The 18,628-nt window shown below is 42.1% G+C and overlaps 1 protein-coding gene across 11 annotated transcripts in view; it reads left to right on the top strand.

The window, feature by feature from the left end:
• The window catches only part of RASAL2 (RAS protein activator like 2), a 162,958-nt gene that overhangs the window by 104,367 nt on the left and 39,963 nt on the right, over positions 1-18,628 (top strand). For 10 of the 11 annotated variants that reach the window (XM_088170342.1, XM_088170340.1, XM_088170341.1 and 7 more), the window contains one exon: positions 10,925-11,031. In XM_088170342.1, the coding sequence (XP_088026468.1) occupies positions 10,925-11,031 (107 nt within the window). Of the gene's footprint in view, positions 1-9,421; positions 10,153-10,924; positions 11,032-18,628 lie in introns of those variants that run through there. The other variant, XM_088170345.1, reaches the window with a different exon arrangement.

The following is an 18,628-nucleotide window of genomic DNA, read 5'->3' as shown; positions in this document are numbered from 1 at the left end:
CTTCATCAGCATGGTTTCGCTTTCCACAATAAATGAACTGGCTTGAAGAGACACTTGAGTGTCCATCCTTTTTTTTTTTCCCCTGATTAAAAAAGACTTTCTGTGCACTTTGCCATGCTCCAATGGGGCTGTCCACATCTTCTCATGTCTGATGTAAATCTTCTACTGATTTACACTGCAACAGAATGATTCTGATAGTAGCTTGTTCATAGGATCATGTCACAGCACTACATTCTGCTTTTGCTTAGGTAGCTTAAGCCAAAAAAGTTACCCATGTTCCAAAATAGATGTGAATACTTCCATCATGATCTCCTAATACAAATCAAGTTACTCAGCCTTTTCCACTGGGATCCTCTTGAACTAGATCACACCTTGGTTAGGAGGCTCTTATATTGTAATGCTGATCCTCAAAGCAAAATTACTTCCATTATAGATAGGCATTTTAAATTATTTCATGAAGGAAATTGAGCCTTGTGCATATAAAATTGACATATTTAGGTGTCTGGGATACTTATTTTAAGCTAGCTGCTTGTTCCATGCTATAGCATTGAAAATTGGATTGGAAAGTTAGAACTGCTTTCCATTTTTCTGGGGCAAAGTGCCTCAAGTAGCTCCTGTTATTTCCTAATGGGCAGGTATGAAGGAGAGTAGTTTGGCCTGACACATGAAATTGATCCAGAGGTTGGAGAAACAAACATTCATTGCTTCTTATTCATTCCTAAATTATCTGTAAGACATTTTATTAGGAATGACTTGGGTGTACAATATCTAGAGTATATTGCTGTGAGGACATAATTTACTGACTAAAGCAATATCCATCAGTCAGTCTGTCAGCACCTATCCCTAGTGCATGCAAGACCCATTTTTCCTCCCCTTGAAAATGCCACATGCAGAGAACATTAATACATTATGATTTATAATACCACCATGACTATGTGCTTACAAAGCATCTGCATCAAAAGGCATCTTTGCTCTATTATTTGCATATATTATGAATTTTCATTTACAAAAAATTCTTGTAGAAAACTCTGAGAGTCATGCTTTTGGGTAGTTTCACTGATCAAGAAAGCTAATTTTTTAAATTCAAAGGATGGTAAAGCTGCTTAGCTTCACAGGTTTCAGACTCATAATTTTGGGAGAGTGACATTTGTCACAACTGCAGAGTTCAGTCAGTGGCTGTAATGCAGGAATTACCAGGGAGGGATGTATACAAGTTTTAAATGATTGTTTTTTGTAAGATGCTCTAAAGCAGAAGGGCTTGCTTTAATTTCCAGGCTTAACAACTCATCTGCTTTTAGAACTCAGAGGTGAGGGAGATAAACCCAAACACTTTGAACAGGCTTTCTGATGTTCTCACCTGCTACTCTGTACAGCTACTGGTGCTAATTTTAGAAAGCAGTTTCTCAAGATAGATGTTAACTGCTTCTTGATTGTTCCCTGCTTTTTGATTGTTTTTTGGATGTTTTTTTATTACTGCTTTGCTGACCCTTCCCACCTCTCTATATTTTCATATTTTCCATACTTCTACTCTGGTCAATAGAGCCATTTGTATCTGGATTTGCATTGGTTCAACAAACCAATGTGTAAGTCCCACAGCATAAAAATAAGTTAGTCATGTTTTGAATGGTCTTCTCATGCTGATTTGCATTTTGTCTTACAATCTGAGTGTCCTGGAAAATTTGGACAAGACTTTTTTTTGTTTGTTTTTTGGAGAGCTTTAGAGCACAAGACCTCCTTTAAGACAAATTTAAGAAGCTATTCAAAGTATAACTTCTTCTGTGACCAGCACTACATCTCTCCTGCAGCTGTGGAGCTGTGTCTCTGTCTTTCTTGCACAGCAAAGTCTGAAAATCAAAATCAATGCTCCAGAGGAGTCTGAAGATATATTTGAAGGGATTGTTTGAAACTAAGTATTCAAAGGATAGAAGCAGAGAGGACATTTCTGATACCAGTGTTTGACAATGGACGATCAAAGCATACAAATATCAGCCAGAGCCCAGCGGTTGGCATATGAGGCTTGATAAATTCAGTCTTGGAACTAAGGAGCAATTGGCTTAGCAGGAGAGGAGTTAACCATTGGAACAGCTTACAAGGGATCAGACAGGCTCTTTATGTCTTTGCCATGTGTGGTGACAATTGGATGTCCCTTTTTTTGGAAGATGGGTCTTTGTTCAGAAATAATTCAGTGAATGGGTGAAGTCACTGGGTGATATTCTGAAGGTGTTTCAAGTCGTGTTAAGATGCGTTTGGTGTTTTGTAATGTCAGTGGCTCTTCTGCATCTTTCCTATCACTTTAAATTTCCAGGATTTCTAGGGGGACTGTCTTCATGACTTACTTTCTTACAAGGATTTTGTAATTCTTGCTTTTATTCTGATGTCTGTCTCCACATCCTGACAGTCCGTTGCAGGCAGGTGACCTTCATGTTAGTGTGACCTGCTAAACCACACAAAAGGAAGATAAATAATAGGGAATGTATTTATGCAGGATTTTCCCTTCTGTGGGTTTCCCTAGGAACGTTAATTCACAGGAGAAATCTGCTTGTCAGAAACTTCACTGTCCTTTCAGATCCTCGTTGCATCCTCCTGACTGAAGTCTTTGTCAGTTCTAGCTCCATTTTTTACAAAGTTTTTTTTATCTTCCCATATTTTAAAATACTCCAATAAGCCAGTTTCATATTTGATATGTAATATACTGCCCCTGCTATCATGAACATTTTAAAATATTGGGAGGGATTAATAAAGCTAAATTATTACACAAGATGAGGCAGCCAGGGAGGAAAACAGGATCTGTATGTGATTTGTACTTCTAGAAAGGATGCAAAATTGGTAAGCATTCATGGGAAATCAGTACTTATAACTTTTCTTTATAGAGCTGATAGTTAATATTGCAATTTTTAATGGAAAGACACACAGCTGACTGTTAGTACAGTATTTGATTAGGGAACTAAAAGAAACGAGTTGAAATTTTAATTTCATATTGACCAACCAGATAGACCAAAATAGCTGTCTAATCCTTTCTCGAAAAGTTCTTTAATTCCATTCTTATTGCAAGTAGATTTACGTCATTAGTTTGCAGAGTCTTAAAGAAAAGGTTCTCCTTGTGGAAGTTGGACAAAATGTGATCCTCCCACACACAGAGGGAAATTTGTTGGAACCATTTATTTTGTAAAAAAAAAAAAAAAAATCAGCTCTTTTTGCATGGGTGGGAAATCTATGTATCACAGGATTTTATATGATGTAGGGAACATTTCTGAGTTTTCGTCCCAGATAGGGGATACAGATGCCCTTGTTCAGTGGGAACAGGAGGACAGCTCTGCTCAGTTTGGCACGCTGCTGGGGTACCTCACTCCTAAACCTCCTGTCCCATGTTCCCTCATTAACTGGGAATTCTGTAGAGCATATGCCCTGCTTGGCAGGTGTTTTATGAAAATATCTGTCCTGCACAAACAATACTTGCTACAGTTTGTCTTGGTAATTGAAATTTTCCTCCCTGCTGGGACTTGATAGCTCCTTTTTTTTCTTCATTTGTTGGTTGGTATCTAATTTTTTGCTTTGCTGATCTAATGGCTTTTTGGTGTAGCTTGGGTTGTAGTCAGTGGTCAGCAAATATCCTTGTTTGTAATAGGGATTGGCAAGTGTATAAATTATTCAAAATAAAGACATGTTCAGAAATTGGTGAGCAAAAGGCAGCTGTCTCTTTAAAGGGTGCAGTTTGATCAGAGCATCAGCCCCAGCCCCTGAGGACAAAGGCAATTTTGATTTGTGGGGCCCAGGAGTCCCTCACTTACCAGGATTCGTCACTGCTCGTGCATGTGTAAACCTGCGAAATGCCCTTTTGTGTAGAATAAATCTTACGCTGTAAATCCCGTGCAGTTTAACGTTACCCTTCCTTCATAAAGTCCCGGCGACGAGTCTTCACTGCAGAGCAAGCTCGCTGTCCAGGCAGGGCAGAATTATTTCCCGTTTAGCTTGTTTTTTATTTTTTAGATAAATAACCACCCATCAGTGCTGATGGCTTCCTTGAGCCTCCAAGATTGCTGCTGTCTCCTTACCTCTGTCTGCTTTGCCCTGCGGCAGTGGGGGCTGAACCCAGCAGGGCTGTGGTTGTTGTGGTGCTGGGGAAGAGGAGCAGTTCCCCGGCTCCTGCTGCTGTGGCAGCCAGCTGTACATTCCATTATTGCCGATCAATGCTGCCGCCATGCGAGAGGAGGGGAGAGGGAGGGGTGGGAGCTTCCTATTCACAGATTGATCAACCTGCCATTGCATGAACAAATTCATTGCAAGGAAGGCTGGGATGCTGGGATAATAGCTGGAGCAGGAAGGGGCTTGTAAACAGGGGAATGCAGGCTCGACAGTAATGGGGAGGGGATTTAAATTGCCTCTGAGCTTGCTGTTTTTTCTTCTAGCATAAAGCACAATACCTGAGCCTTCAAACAAAGCCAACACTGTGAAGAATGTTAGAGCTATATTGCACTTAACTGATGAGCTATTGTCCTGATTTATTCGAGCTTCTTCAGCACTGATGTATTTCTACTTTTTACCTAAGTTGATTCTGTTATAACCTCCTGCCTCTTCTGGATTTTGAGACCTCAATTTCCCCTGCTTCCCTTTTTTGCCTTCTTTCTATTCCTACTTGGACTGAAGCCTGACACAAAGGGACAAGTACAAATCCCAGTTACCGTTCCCACCCATGCCTGCAGTGTCAGATGTACAGTTGAGAGAACAGGACAGGATCACACTCTCATGTTTATCAGTGTAGACAATAACTGGAGTACTGGAATCCCAAGACCATCAGCTCCTCCCCATCCTTCCTACCCTGCTTCGTTCACTCACTGTGTTCTGCATGGAAAAGTTTTCTGGCTGGAGAATAAGTCTTCTTTCTCCTGGACATGTGGCCGAATGGCTGGATAGCAGCACCGAAGATGAGAAAAGCCTTCTCTCGTTCCTTGGTACGGTAGGGTGCAAACTGTATTTTTTGGGTTTTAACACTTTACTGGGAAGCCTTTACGACTTTGGTGCTTAATTTCTTCAGTCTTTTCAGTTACCTGACCTTACTTCTTTTTAGAAGCTGTTAAGTGATGTGCTGTGTTAATTAAACTTGGTTAAAGTCTGTTTGAAATAGTTACAAACACACTGAGCGAAGGTTACCTTGTAAATGGGGATGTGCCCTGCAGCAAAAGAACTAAACTGGACTGACTAAACAATGTTACTTAATGCTCTGGTTTTCTTCTCTGTGCCACTTGACAAGCTGATCACTGGGTTCCATCCACTTCCTCTCATTTCAGTCAGCTTGCCTGATTTCTGAATGTGTGATGGTAGCAAGATAAATCAGGGGAGACTGCTCAAAGTTTTTCTTCTTAAGAGAAATGTGCAGATGCATTTAGAATAAAAATTCTAAAGTGGTGTCTTAACTCTAGGACCATGTTTAGGGTTCAGTGACACCTCTCGGATGTCTGAAGTACATTGGGTCTTTTCCTGTCTCAATAACAATAATTCTTACTGCTCAGGCACAAAATCCTGCCACAGGGAGCAAGAAGTGCTGAGGCTCAGAGCAGCTTTCTGGGCCATGGAGAGGAACAGGCAGGAGCTGTTGAGCTTTGGTGCTTCTAGTGGCAGTGAGGCTATCCCAAAGGATTGCTTTTTAGAGAATGCCTCTATTCACAGCCTTTTTACACAGACAGTAAAAAGATAGGTTGGGAAAGCTGTGGCTCAAGGCTGTTGTTTAACAACGAGGACAATAAATATTGATATCATACTAATGTGTGTTTAAGTCATAAGCCTCTAAACAAATTAGGCTGCAGGAACAAGTTACCATGCGTCAGCTGATCGGTGTTAATTATCTGTGTGCAATCTCTGCAGCAAACACAAGGTAATTTGAATTAGCAGGGGCAGTCCAAGATCATTAGGAGCTAACGAGGACATCAGCATCTCCAGGTCATGAGCAGCAGCTCCTTGTCTCTGCTTTTGTGTTGGCACCCGTTGTCCGGGCAATTTGTTTGACTGTGTGTGGAGCCAGCCATTAAGGGAGGTTTTAGAGGCTGCTGCATGAGGAGACCAAAAATGAGCAAGGATCCCAAATTTTGTACAGCCGTGCACATCAGGCAGAGGCTACGTTGAGCAGTTTAGGGATGTGCATCTGCTTCATTTCTGATATGGTTTGCAGAGCTGGAGGATTTGTTCTTCCGCTTCAAAGCGAGTGCATCAGTCTAAGAACAGCTGATGATGTACTCACACAGTACCATGTACAGTTTCCTCCATACTTTCTGGGAAAATAAACTGTGGGAATTTATTACTTGAAACTCCAAAATTATTCTCTCCTATGATATCTGTGCCCTTTCTTCCAGCCTCCTCTAGTATTCATCTGCTTCACATGTTAGGTCTTGTCTTTCAGACTGTAAGGCTGTTTAGGAATCAATGACTTAAGAATCTTTTAAATGACTGACTATTGTCGTTTAGGTTGCTTTCTATTCACCTTCTCTACTGGGCACTAATTCAATTGCATCTTTTTATATGCCAGCACAGTGTAAGTGTCTAACAACAACGAATTGCCTGTCTGTAAATTTAAAATATTTTATGGTTACCTGGATCATCTTTCAAGACTTATCTCATGGACTCAATCCCTAGTAAAGCACAGTATCTTCTTTTCAAACCCTTGCTAATGGACTGTGAGTGTTTTTGATCATAGTTTCTATCTAGCAGTTGTTTGATGCTGGAGTTCTACAGCAAGTGATATTTGCAGGGTTCCCTTTGTATTTCCCTTTTCAGGCTTAGCAGCTTTTGTGCACTTCAGTGTCCTGAAACTTGGTTGCATTCCCTCTGATGTCCCTTCTTGTGATTTTTTTTTTGCCGTCTGGTTGCCTTGATAAATGTGGAAAAGCTATCTCTGCAAATTTTCCCTTTTTTTCCTTTAAGTTATACCTTGCAGGATTTGCATAATGTATTTTGTCAGAACACAAACTGGTACTTCAGGACTTAAAACAGATTTGGGGTGTTTGAGTTTGCTTTTACATTAGGCTTCTTGTACAGGCATTTAATGAAAGTTTTATGACAATCTGTGAATTGGGCCTGAGTCTGAATTCTCCCCAAATGATCAAAATGTGAGAGAATGCTTATTGGAAGATAAAACATTAACATTTTTATTTATTTTGATATGAGGCTTCCTATTTCACTAGGTACTACCCATTTGAAAAATGCTTTTGAGACACTTCTTCTTGTTCTTTCTTCTATATCTGCAAATAATTCCTAACTGGTGTGGCTGTCTCACAAAGCTGGGAGGTTTAGTGTCTGCTTCTCCCACCTGGATAAAAAGTTCTTCACAGTGAAAATACGAATTTCCACCACAGCAAGTCTTTCAAGTGGCCACGGCACCGAGCAATAGGAAATTTAGGTCAACCCCCAGAGCCCTGTGGTGACAAGAGGTCGCTGAGGCTGCACCACTGTGGCACAGAGGGTTCCCTTCAAAGGAGGGCAACCTCACCACTACTCCATGTAGTAATTGGCACCTGCTTTACACGAACCTTCCTCCTGGCCTAAGAAGAAGCTTTGGTGTTGCTGAGGGTAGAGAGTGGCTCAACTGCATTGCATCCTTGGGCAGTTCCCTCCTCAGAGGCATCTGCCACTGCAGAGTAATTGGCTCAGCTAATTTGAAACTGACTGTTGCTATATAGTGTGTAAATAATTATTTGGATAAATACCTATTAACATAAATATTACTGCATATCACCAAGGTATCAGGTGATAAAAGTACCCATTAGGATGCTTGCAACTTATTTGTTTGATGGTATTGAGGAAAGTGTCCCTGCCTGGATGATCTTTTAGGCCCGTTCAATCCCAAATCCTTGTAAGATTCTGCAATTTTTTGTTGAAGGTTGAAACAGGGAGGATCTGTCAGGTGGGTTTTCTCTCCTTTTGCCTTTTTTTTTTCTTCCCAGAAACAGAAGAACTGAAAAGGCTTTCAGATTGTTTTGATGGATAAACAATGTGATCCATCTGTAGCCTTGGTGCCTGAGAGTGGGCAATGCAAAAAGCAGTTGTAATTTAATACTAAGCTGATGAGAGGTGCATTGATTTTTGCAGCAGGTGAAGATTATGCAAGAGTAGCCTCAAGCATTACTAGTGGAACAGGGGAGGGAACTGTCTTAATTTTTTGCCTGGTGGTGACAGTATAGATTTCTTTCACAAGACTCAGCAAAAATACTGTTCTACAGGCATCATAGCAAGTTGCTTCAGCTTTTGATTTCCAGTTAACATATCCCGACAATTTTGCTGCATCTGAGTCTTCCTTTTCCTAGGAACCAAGTGTGTCTATTTGCTGTTGCCTTTTAGAAGGAGAAGAGAGCAAAAGGTGGTTTTTATTTTTGGTTCACTGCAGGCACCTAATGAATATTTCTTTTTCCCTTCCCCATTTGGTACACCTCTGTGATGGTGTGAGTAAAGAAGCAGCTCATTTTACTGATGAAATGTCAGCATTTTATTTGCAGAAAAGTTGGATTGCTGCTGGCTGGATGCTGGGGAGGAGAGGGAAGGCAAGGGGAGCCAGGCACATTCCTTGTGGTAGCTTTTCAACTCCATTCAGTTTCAAGTTAAGCTCTTTCCCAGACTGCCCCTCCTGTAGAACGTGTTGTGGAAAATAGTGGGGAATTTGGGGTCGCGTTTCCATTTATGACTCAGCAAAGTTAACAGACTGTTTTAAATTACCGGAGCAGCTTTGATATGATTTCCTGCGCGTGAGAAGCAGAGGAAGCCAAACCTATTATGTTACTCCTTACTAATCAGTGTAACATAAAAGGTGCTCACTCTAGCCCTGTTCCAGTGGAATATGTCAATCCCATTTGCCTTTGTTACATGGACATGGGAATGGCAGTGACAGTTCTTTATATCCTACCTAACACAGCTCTGGGCAGAGCAGTACTTACAGGTGCTGCAGAAAATAAAGTTTCCCTTCATGTAGGTCAGGGAGGCAGCTGGTGATATTAAAGTGCACCGTCAGGTAAAACTGGCAGCACTGCAAAGGCTCCTGAGGTGGTGGGACTGACTCAAAAACCTCGGGCTGGCACTGGCCCCGCTCCAAGTGCTTTGTTCTCTAAAGGTGCCCTGATGGGGACTCACCCTCCAGCTCTGGAGCAGGTGGTGCTGTAGGGGAGCGTGGCCGGTGCTGCTCCGGAGGAGGAGGGCTCTCCCACGGGGACATCTCTCCGTCGCGGCTCCCCCTGGCTCCGGCGGGCCGGGATGCGCTCGGTCGCTGCGGGCAGGGCTCGGGCATCGCCCTCACATCTGGCTGTGCCCTGCCCGCTCCCCAGCGGAACACTGCACAGCGTGTGCTGGACTCTGCCTGCTTCACGGGGCTGCTCTCCCTCCTGGCACTCCTTTCCCCAAGCAGACTGAGGGGCTCAATGTCACCAGTTTGCTTTTTTTAAGTGATAAATATCTACCGAGTGAGACACTAATACTGCAGGGTCCGGATTTCTTCGCCTCTCCTTCTCCTCTATGCTCCATTTTGTCAGTCTCCAAGCATCCATGGGAGAGTATTATAACTCTGCTGAAATCAAAATCCGGTATGCAAAGACATCACAAGTAATGTTATCCCTGAAGAAGGCTTCTCTCCTTTCTTTTTTGCTTCGGCTGTTTGGAGGAAAATGCCGCTCTCGTGGCACCAGCTGGCTGTCTCTCCTCATAAACCTTGTTTTTTGCTGCCGTGAATCAGGATGCACAGGGAAATTTTCGGTAGCGGAGGGAAGCCGGCAGTTGGGCGTCTGTTAATAGCCTGAAAGTAACTAATGAGGATGTGCAGCCGGAGCGATTGATTGAAGAGCTGCAGTCCTGTGTGCTGCTGCTTCGCTCGCTCACTCCCCGCCAGCCCCGGCAGGGAGGGAGGACGGAGACACCCGGCGAACCCTCAGGTGGAAGTCACGGATCCCCAGGGCCAGGAATGGAAGTTTAAGCTGCATCTGGCTCTTGAAAGGAGAACAGCAGGAGTCAAAATGTCACTACCTGGCGTCACGGCTTGCTCCTTTTCTTTAAGGTTCAGAAGATAACAATGGACTTTCTGCTAGGAAGTGATTTTTTCCCTCCCCATGTCGGGAGGTGTTTTATGAAGCTGGATTCCTTAAAGTCTGGCAATTGAGCTGGAGATGGGCAGCACTTGTGATAAAGGTATCTGTATGCATACATATGCATATCTAGCTCTATATAAAAATGCATATATGTGTGTTTGTGGAGAGATTTTTAATACTGTGTGTACCTTATTGGCTATTATTTCAGTATTTGTACTAGTCAAAGACATCGGTGCAGCTTTTATGAATGTTCGTGCTCATCAGATCAGTCTGCATGGATTTAAGATGCCAAAGTCGTGTCTTAGTAAGGTCATACTGCCAGAACAAGGAGAAGTTGACCTATTTTTTTTTTTTATCTGCAGAGATATATATGTCATTACCCAGGCACTTATAAGTCTTCTAGTTACATGCTTTGAGCAAGTGGTGGGATCATACACAACCGAACTTTGCCCTTTACCAAATTACGTTCAGCTGGGACTAAAACTGAGCTTCCCTGGGTCTTGATTGTAATTATCTGTTAATTACTGCACTGCTTACGTAAAAAAAATTAGATGTTAAAAAAATAGATTTAAGTTCTCTGAATACTGTCTCTCAAACAGTAACAGAATATTAAGTATGTCCAGATACTGATCTTTACCAACACTTTTTATTTTAATCTCCCACAGTCAAGTCAGATTCACAACCTTAAATCTGCCAATGAAAATGCCATTGTAGGTTAGTAAGTGAAAAAGATACAGGTAAATAGGTGGGTTAATTCAGTAATTGAGTCATGCACTCAAAACTTTCCTGAGGCTTCTGTCCTGCAGAGCACAAAGCCTGACTGTTCCCCACCCCCGGGCACCCATTCACCATCATCTTCTTCTCTTCCTCAGAGGTCCCAGCAGAGAGATCTCCTCGCAGACGGAGCATCTCGGGGACCAGCACCTCTGAGAAGACCAACTCCATGGATGTTCCGAACACTTCTCCTTTCAGAGTACCAGTAAGTGTGCCTTCCCTGCAAAGGGGCATATTTCTCATTGGATGGGAGGAGGAGATTAAAATACCACAGTGTACAGCCAGGCTGGGGGAGCCTGGGGGCAAAGGAATGTTTGGTTAATATTTCCAGTTGACCAAGAGGTTTTGCTATCAAGTGTCATATATTATCAATAAGATTCCTGGTAGATCCCTAACTTGTTCCTTTTCATTGCCTTTATCTAAAGTTGCAGATTGAGAAACATCAGTGTTAATGTGGGCAGTGACCTATATAAATACTTTTGAAGTCACCTCCTGGGACTGCATTCCGTATTCAATCTTGACAAGGAAGCAAGTTCCTTTAGCATGTGATAGCATTGAAATGGTTTTATAGTTTATTCAGAAGCTAAGGAAATTTCTGCAGGTGTGTTAATTCCTCTTTAGCTCTTTGGGTCTTGTCTTGAGTTTGGTTGGCTGTGAGTCTACATGAGAGTTGTTCAGCTACAGCCTGGATTTTGCTTGGGTCAGTCTTTGTGTCCAGAAGCACAAAGACATTTGTACTATTAGACTGAGGACAAATGTTACAAGTTGAAATGAGGTGCCTAGTAATTTCCAATAGTATTTGTTCATGTTTTAAAATATCTACCTTGAATACTGCAAATGTTTTTAAGCCCTCCTTTACTTTTGGCAAGTAATCTGCTGACTTGAGAATAAATCTGGCATCATGTAATTTTAAAAGTAAAATTTAAAAACAGCCAAAAGATTTGATGAGAGTTATTTAAATTATTCAAGGATTAAGTTTGGTCAGAATGTATAGAGTACATGATGTTTAAAGCAACCTGTGAATTCATGGTATTTTGGAATGCAGAAAGGGACCAAGGAAGCAGTGAATACACTGGGTATCCTTACTTGGGCCCTTTTCAGAGTCATAGAATAATACAGATTGGAAGGGACTAGATAATCTCCAGAGGTGCTTTCCCACCTGAGCTATTCTGTGTTCTATGAACAAACCTCTGTCACGTCAGAGATCTGTTTTCTGGATAGTACTTGGGAAAAAAGGGCCTTGGTCTAGTTGTATGTGAAGTTGATAGAAGAATGTTCTGTTATGTCACGTTCTGAGATTTTGATACCAAGTCCATGATCAGAGTTCCAGAAAGATTTCTGAACTCTGAGAGCCTTCAGAAGTCTTATCAATGTCTTCATTTATAAGAAATTCTGTTTTCTTTGCCTTCATCTAGAAGTAATAGCCCAAGCCTTTAGATGTATCTGTACATTGTAGTAGCTTTGTCTAACTGCAAGCTGTGTATCAGAAGTGTTTGATGACTATCTGTATTATTTTATATGCCTGCTTTTCCCCCTCATTTTTGTACCATTCCTTTTAATGATGATCCTATCTCTTAAGTAATGTTTTAATGGTTCTCTAATTCTTCTCTAATAGTTCTCTGATACTACTTAGCTCCTGCTCGCTTTCAAAACAAGAAGCCTGCAGAATGTTTCTCATTTCCCCTGGTGGTGTGTTGGGCTTTTAGGACTCTGGCAGATAGGCTCAGGAAGCAGTACCTGGCTGCTTTTCTTGGGCAGAAACCAGCAGAAAGCTAGAAGCTATTTGTGCCATGTGGAACTGGATTCTGCTGCCTTGTCTGCCTGGCCACCTGTACACCCAGGAGCATAATGCACCCTCCTGTCCTCCTCATGTGGGGACAAGGCTTCTGGCTTTGGAGGTTTTGTTCTGAGTAGCCCATTTATACCCTGTTACCCCCAAGTAGGGGCTGAGATCACCCTGTTTTAAAAACATGACAGCTTGTGAGCTGTTTAAAAGAGCAAGCTGCAATTAGAAGTCAGCTTGCTTAACAATACAGAGGAGCTCAAGCCAAAACTGCTGAAACCAAACACACTGTTAGCTTGATAGATTGGCACACATCTAATAGGTAGCTGAGAAGATGGGGAGGAATCATGTTCATGCCTTTGACTGATAATAAGAATTTCCCAGATCACAGGAGGAAAGGTGACTTGGGCGCCTTGTGAAAGTCTCAGTCTTGGATCACTGATCTGAGAAGAGCTGCAAGTGAAGGATGTAAAAGGTGCCTGTAATGGCTTCAAATCTATGTCTGTGAGGTTGTCCCTATTTGACAGGGATTTATTCTACATATAAAGGAGATTAATAGTAAGAGAACTTGCTTTTTTGTTTTTCCAGACTTTTTCACCTACAGTGCAGGTTGGAGGGCTGCAGGCAGCTGCAGCATAGTGCTGTCTCAGTTATTCTTCCTGTGGCCCTGACTCTGTGCCATACCTTGTCTACTCACTGCTTGGATTTCTAACAGAAAGCAGCTTAAGGCAGGGGACAGCTTAACCTTCTTCCATCCTGATGGAAAATTATGCTGAGACTTTCATAATAAGTTGCTTCTACAGCTTTTTAAGTTTGTCTCTCAGAACAGCTATTTAAAAGCTGTCTTCTCAATAGGACAGTAGCTTCCAGCATGTTCTATGCAGGTTTTTTCCTTTCAAGAACAGGCAGTGGTACTCGGAACAAGGCATCTGTTTTTTTTAACACTGCTAATTGGCATTGCTTTAGCATCTGGAATTTTGATCCATAACAGCATAATTGCCTTTAAGCAAACATTTTCTTGACAATGCATTTTTAAAGTAATCTATTCAGTGGCGGTGGTCAATGAGGGATTTATTTTTAAGGGCTGATATGCAAAGTTTGAGAAATTTGCCTTTTTGCCTCCTGCACGGGCACTGGAGGAAAAGATGTATGTTTAAATTTACTAGTGTGTGAAAAGCAGAATTTCAGTAGTTATACTTCTTCCTAGGATGAACCACTATGTGGACTAGCATGTCCTATGTGTTTGTGAGGGTGGTGAGGCCCTGACACAGGTTACCAAAAAAAGCTGTGAGTGCCGCATCCCTGGCAGTGTTCAAGAGCAGGCTGATGAGGCTTGGAGCAACCGGGGACAATGGAAGGTGTCCCTGCCCATGGCAGGAGGCTGGAATGACATGATCTTTAAGATCCCTCCCAAGCCAAACCATTCCTTGATTTGTTCTGGTTATCTTCCACCAAGGGGAGTAAAGGGGATTCTGCAAATGTGGGCACTGCACAACACATACAGAGAGAAGAGCTCTTGGTGCTTGTCTTTTCTTTTTCTTCCCCATTGCCCCAAATTTTCTTGTCTGCACTTGAAACTTTAGTCTCCATCTAAGTTCAGCTGTGTACATTGATGTTTGACAATTGCCAGGTGTGTCAGGAAGAAATATTGAGAGAGAAGGGAAGGGCACAAAAGGTAGGAAAATGGAGATGAAGAAATGTGTCTACGCACATATAGACAGATGTGTGCTGTTTATAGATACATATATAGGAAAAGTCATATTTTTAATAATGGATATTATTTGACTGAACAAATAGGGAGGCAGAGGGAGCTGGCTCCAAGCAGGCACTGTGACGCATAGGTGGGCGAGAAAGCAGCTTTTCCCTTCCCACACACACCACGTCCTGGCAGTCCTCAGTCTCCGTGCATCCCGTTCCCTGCCGTGGCACTGTGGAGCCCCGGTGGCACTGCTGCAGCCTGACACATTCCCTCATTGCTCTGCCGTTGGAATTGGGTAAATATGGGACTATCCTCATCCTCAGACCTCCTGCAGTGACAGGATGGAGAGGGATCTCTAAACTCACCCTTCAGACTCTCACTGAGCTCTCCGGTTTTGGCTCAGAGTTGTTATTACAAATAATATGATTCATCTATGTCTGCTGGCTAATGGGGAAAGAAAGATGAGAAAGAGGCAAAGGAACAAGTGCAAATGAGACAGGAATGCCAGAGCACAATCTTTGAAGTAAATAAAATGATTTTTATAGGAACCTTGATGTAGGATACTTGCAGATTGCCTTCCTTGGTTTGTTTCTGGCCGAGGGTATAATTGGATCTATAGAAGTGCTGTCTGCCTCTTTGCTCTTTAAGAGTACTGCTAAATGGAACAGAAGACAATGCATCCAGCCTGAGTGAAGGTCAAAGCTTGATGAGATCTCGTGGCTTCCCAGCCTCATCTTTTATGCAGTCAGCAAGATAGTTGCTTCTCCAGAGCACTGCTGCACTCCTGCCATGCTGCCAGGGTACAAATGTCTGAGTTGTGCTGCCCGTGTGACCCCGTGGCATACAAATACATATTTTTAATTCTGCATCAGCACCAATGCAGAGATGGAACTGTTGATTTGCATTAGTGTGAGGCACCACAGCATCCATCCCCCATGAAAAACGCTGTGCTCAAATCTGTCCCCTCAATAGAAATTTACATTTTTCCTTCCACTTTCTACTCTTTACTTCCTGTGACAGGTTTGTTTGAATCTGCTCTAGTTTTGATCACTTGCCTGTGCTGTGATGGTTTAGATATGCTGGCTAGTCTGTGAATTCTGTGTCAGAAAGCATAAACGGGTGACTGACTATCTCCAGGATGCTCACCACGCTTTCATCCGTGTCTTTATTCTGGGACAGTGCTGTTCATAGGCTCTATAACTTTCACAGTGTCTTGCTGCCACAGCAGATTTGTTCATTACATCAAACTTTAGTGTTGTGTCAGATGATGGGGATACCAAGGCTCTGACACTGTCTGATGGACCTCGATAGCGGGAACAATATTCTCATGTTTGGTGTAAACCTGATTACAATTCCTTTTATTCTTTAGTTAATGTAGGGGAGCTATGAATGTACATAGCTTTAAACACTGTTCACATTCCTGTTGTCCTCGGCTTAGTAGTATTTAAATAGTGCCAACTCATTTTATTCTTCACCTCTAAATCATGACTTAGTCAAGTTATGCAGAGTATAATTAATGCATCCTCTCTGCAAATGAGTCCTTTTGGCCATTTTATCACTTTTCTTGCTCTTCTGTTTTTAATTCCCTTCAACTGATTCTCCAAGTTCTGGTACTAAAGTTCACAGGAATGTGTGTTACCAGTTTCTAATTGCTCCTAGCCCTTTGTGTTATTTCTCTGTCCTCCCTGGCCCTTGCTTCACCTCCTAATTTAATATAGCTCAATGTAATTAATGTGCTGTTTAACTTTCCTTCCAGATGATTAACAAGGATGTTAAGCAGAAGCAGTCAGGCCAATATCCCCACCACATCCCATTGGACCCTTTATTCAACCTTGATATCTTATCACTTGTTGTAATTACTGGTTTTAGATATTCCTGCAGCCATTCCTTTGGTTTATGTTATGAGCTTTAACAAAGCTCATTTTTAATAATTTCTTGTAATTAGCATGTGTGCTGCATTATCAAAAGGTGTTCTGAAGTGTTGGGGTGTTTAGTGGCTGCATGCCAGGGAAAGAGCCAGGGTCAGGAAATCATTGCCTGCCCTTCCTGACAGGCTCAGATGACCTGTTTCTTATCATGTTAATTTTTTGCCACTGTTGTTTTGTTGTTCTCCAGACAGATGTTTTACCTTTATTCCTTAATTCCTGGATAGGGGCTTTTAAGCATGTTCCTTCTGTCTCCTGTTCCTGCTGTGGGCGGCTCCCACAAGGGCAGCCAGGTGCTGCTCCCAGTTGTGTCCATGCTAAACACCTTGCTGAACTGGGATCTGAAAAGCTGATGTGGCCCTCTTGGCTATCAGGTAGCTCTTGCTTCTTCATTAATTTTTCAGTACAATTCTCAGTGACTTGGAAATTTGACTCCTGCAGGACTTCTGCCTGCACATCATGCAGAGTGCACACAATCTTACGATGCATTTTATTAACAGGTGTATTATCAATGTACCCTTGTTACAGTATCCTCTGCATTTCCTTGGCTTTCTTATCACTGTTCTGAAACTTGTTCCTCCTATTCTGCATCCCTCCTGTGGCTGTAAACCATTTTTCATTGGAAAGTTGAAATTGTTACCTGGCCAAATCTGCAGTGCTGTCCCATCAGGGGAAAAATATCTTTCCTGATCCTTGCTGTTGATCAGCTTGTGTCCTGAAGCATGATTATTGCTCACTCTTGTTATTTTTAAACCTGACTAATGCAGCTACATATGCTATTCTTCCTTATATAAACACATAATCCTTTTTTAATCTTGCTGAAAAAAATTGTCTGTATAATATCTTGTGGTGGTGAATTGGATGGGCTCATTTATAGATAGCATTGGGAAAGATCTCCTGACAATCAGTGAAACGTGCTGCCTCTCATGTTAAATTGCCCTTTGGTTTTCTTATGTAACAGAGTGCATGAGGAGCTTAGGTAATTTCCATTTGTTTTATGCATCTATAATCCTATCTTGCCTTTGTTCCTAAAATAAATAGTTGGTCTTTAAAACATATCATTTGTAAATCCCCCTCTTGTCTCCCTTTAATCAGTTTATACTTCTGGAGTTCTGTTTTGTTCTAGCTTTCTTGCTGAGATGAGAAAATCAGAAGAGTGATGCATTAGTGTGAAAGCTACGGCAGATTTACATAACACCACTCTGCTTTTATTGGGCTTTATCCTCTGTTTGTACATTCAGACATGCTTTTTATTGTTTTGTGCCTGTGCACAAGGCACCTCTTCAGTGACGTAGTGCCATGTTTTTCGACGAGTAGTGGTGGAACGTGGCTGTTTTAAGTCCCTGTCTTGTTCTGTATATTACCTCCAAGGTGTATCTAGGGTTGTTTGTTTTCATCTGCTTTTCTACTGTGTGAGTGGTTGAGAGTCTTTTTAAAGGGAGTCACTGCTAATATTTTAATGTTGAGTGTTACTGGGCTCACCACCAAACTTCACCTCCTTGCTAGTTTAACTGGCCTTCTGCTGTTGTTCTGCAAGGAATAGTAAACTTCATCATTTTCCTGCTCGTTCCTGGAACATCTTTCTAGTTTGATTTTTCCCTTTTACCACCTGGCAATCATCCCCTGCTTCCTTGCCTCCCACAGCTTTACAACATTACTGACACAGGACAGTGTTTTCACTTGGCTGTGACACTATTTTTTTTCCTTGATAGCCACTTTTGAACAGCTTAAGGAATAAAATGCTTCATGTCCTTACCACACACGTTAGTGGGGAGGCAGTTCTGCTGTCTTCCACAAGACGAGTCTCATTGCTCTGTAAATGAAGCTACCCACCTGGTGTTGTTAATAATGCATTGGTGCTTCTCATCGAGAATTACAGATGTTCAAGATGTGTTGCAAGGCTCAAATGCAGTGTGTTTGTCCCCAGAAAGAACTAATGTAGGTAACAGCACTGTGTGTAAGATGGACCTTTTTTGTTGCCCATTTTACCCTTCTTTGAAACTTCCAGTAATACCATTGCAATTTATCGATGGCTGATTTGTGTTATGGTTATACAGAGTTTCATTCATTCATGGCTGAATTAACCTTTCCAAAAACAAGCCAAGACAATCATTATTTATTATGCATGGGCTGCTCTCCCTGGAGTGAAGAATCATGTGCTTAGGGAGCAGCAGTTCAGGAGTTGAGCAGCTCGTACTTGGGCTGTCTTTGGATTTGTCAGACAGTTCCTGTGGTGCTCTGCTCAGGTTATGGACAAACAGCCAGTTGGCATCTTTGGCACAAAGTGAGCTTTTCCTAAAGCCAAAACTGCCCTCCACAACCACCACCCCTCGGTTGGTCATACTTGGGGGTGAGAGTTTCTGTGCTTTCTGTGTGCAGCTCTGAGGGGAAGTTT

This window comes from Sturnus vulgaris, chromosome 9 (genome assembly GCF_052056855.1).
Source record: "Sturnus vulgaris isolate bStuVul1 chromosome 9, bStuVul1.hap1, whole genome shotgun sequence".
NCBI classification, from domain to species: Eukaryota; Metazoa; Chordata; class Aves; order Passeriformes; family Sturnidae; genus Sturnus; species Sturnus vulgaris.
This window is presented reverse-complemented; position numbering and strand designations above follow the sequence as displayed.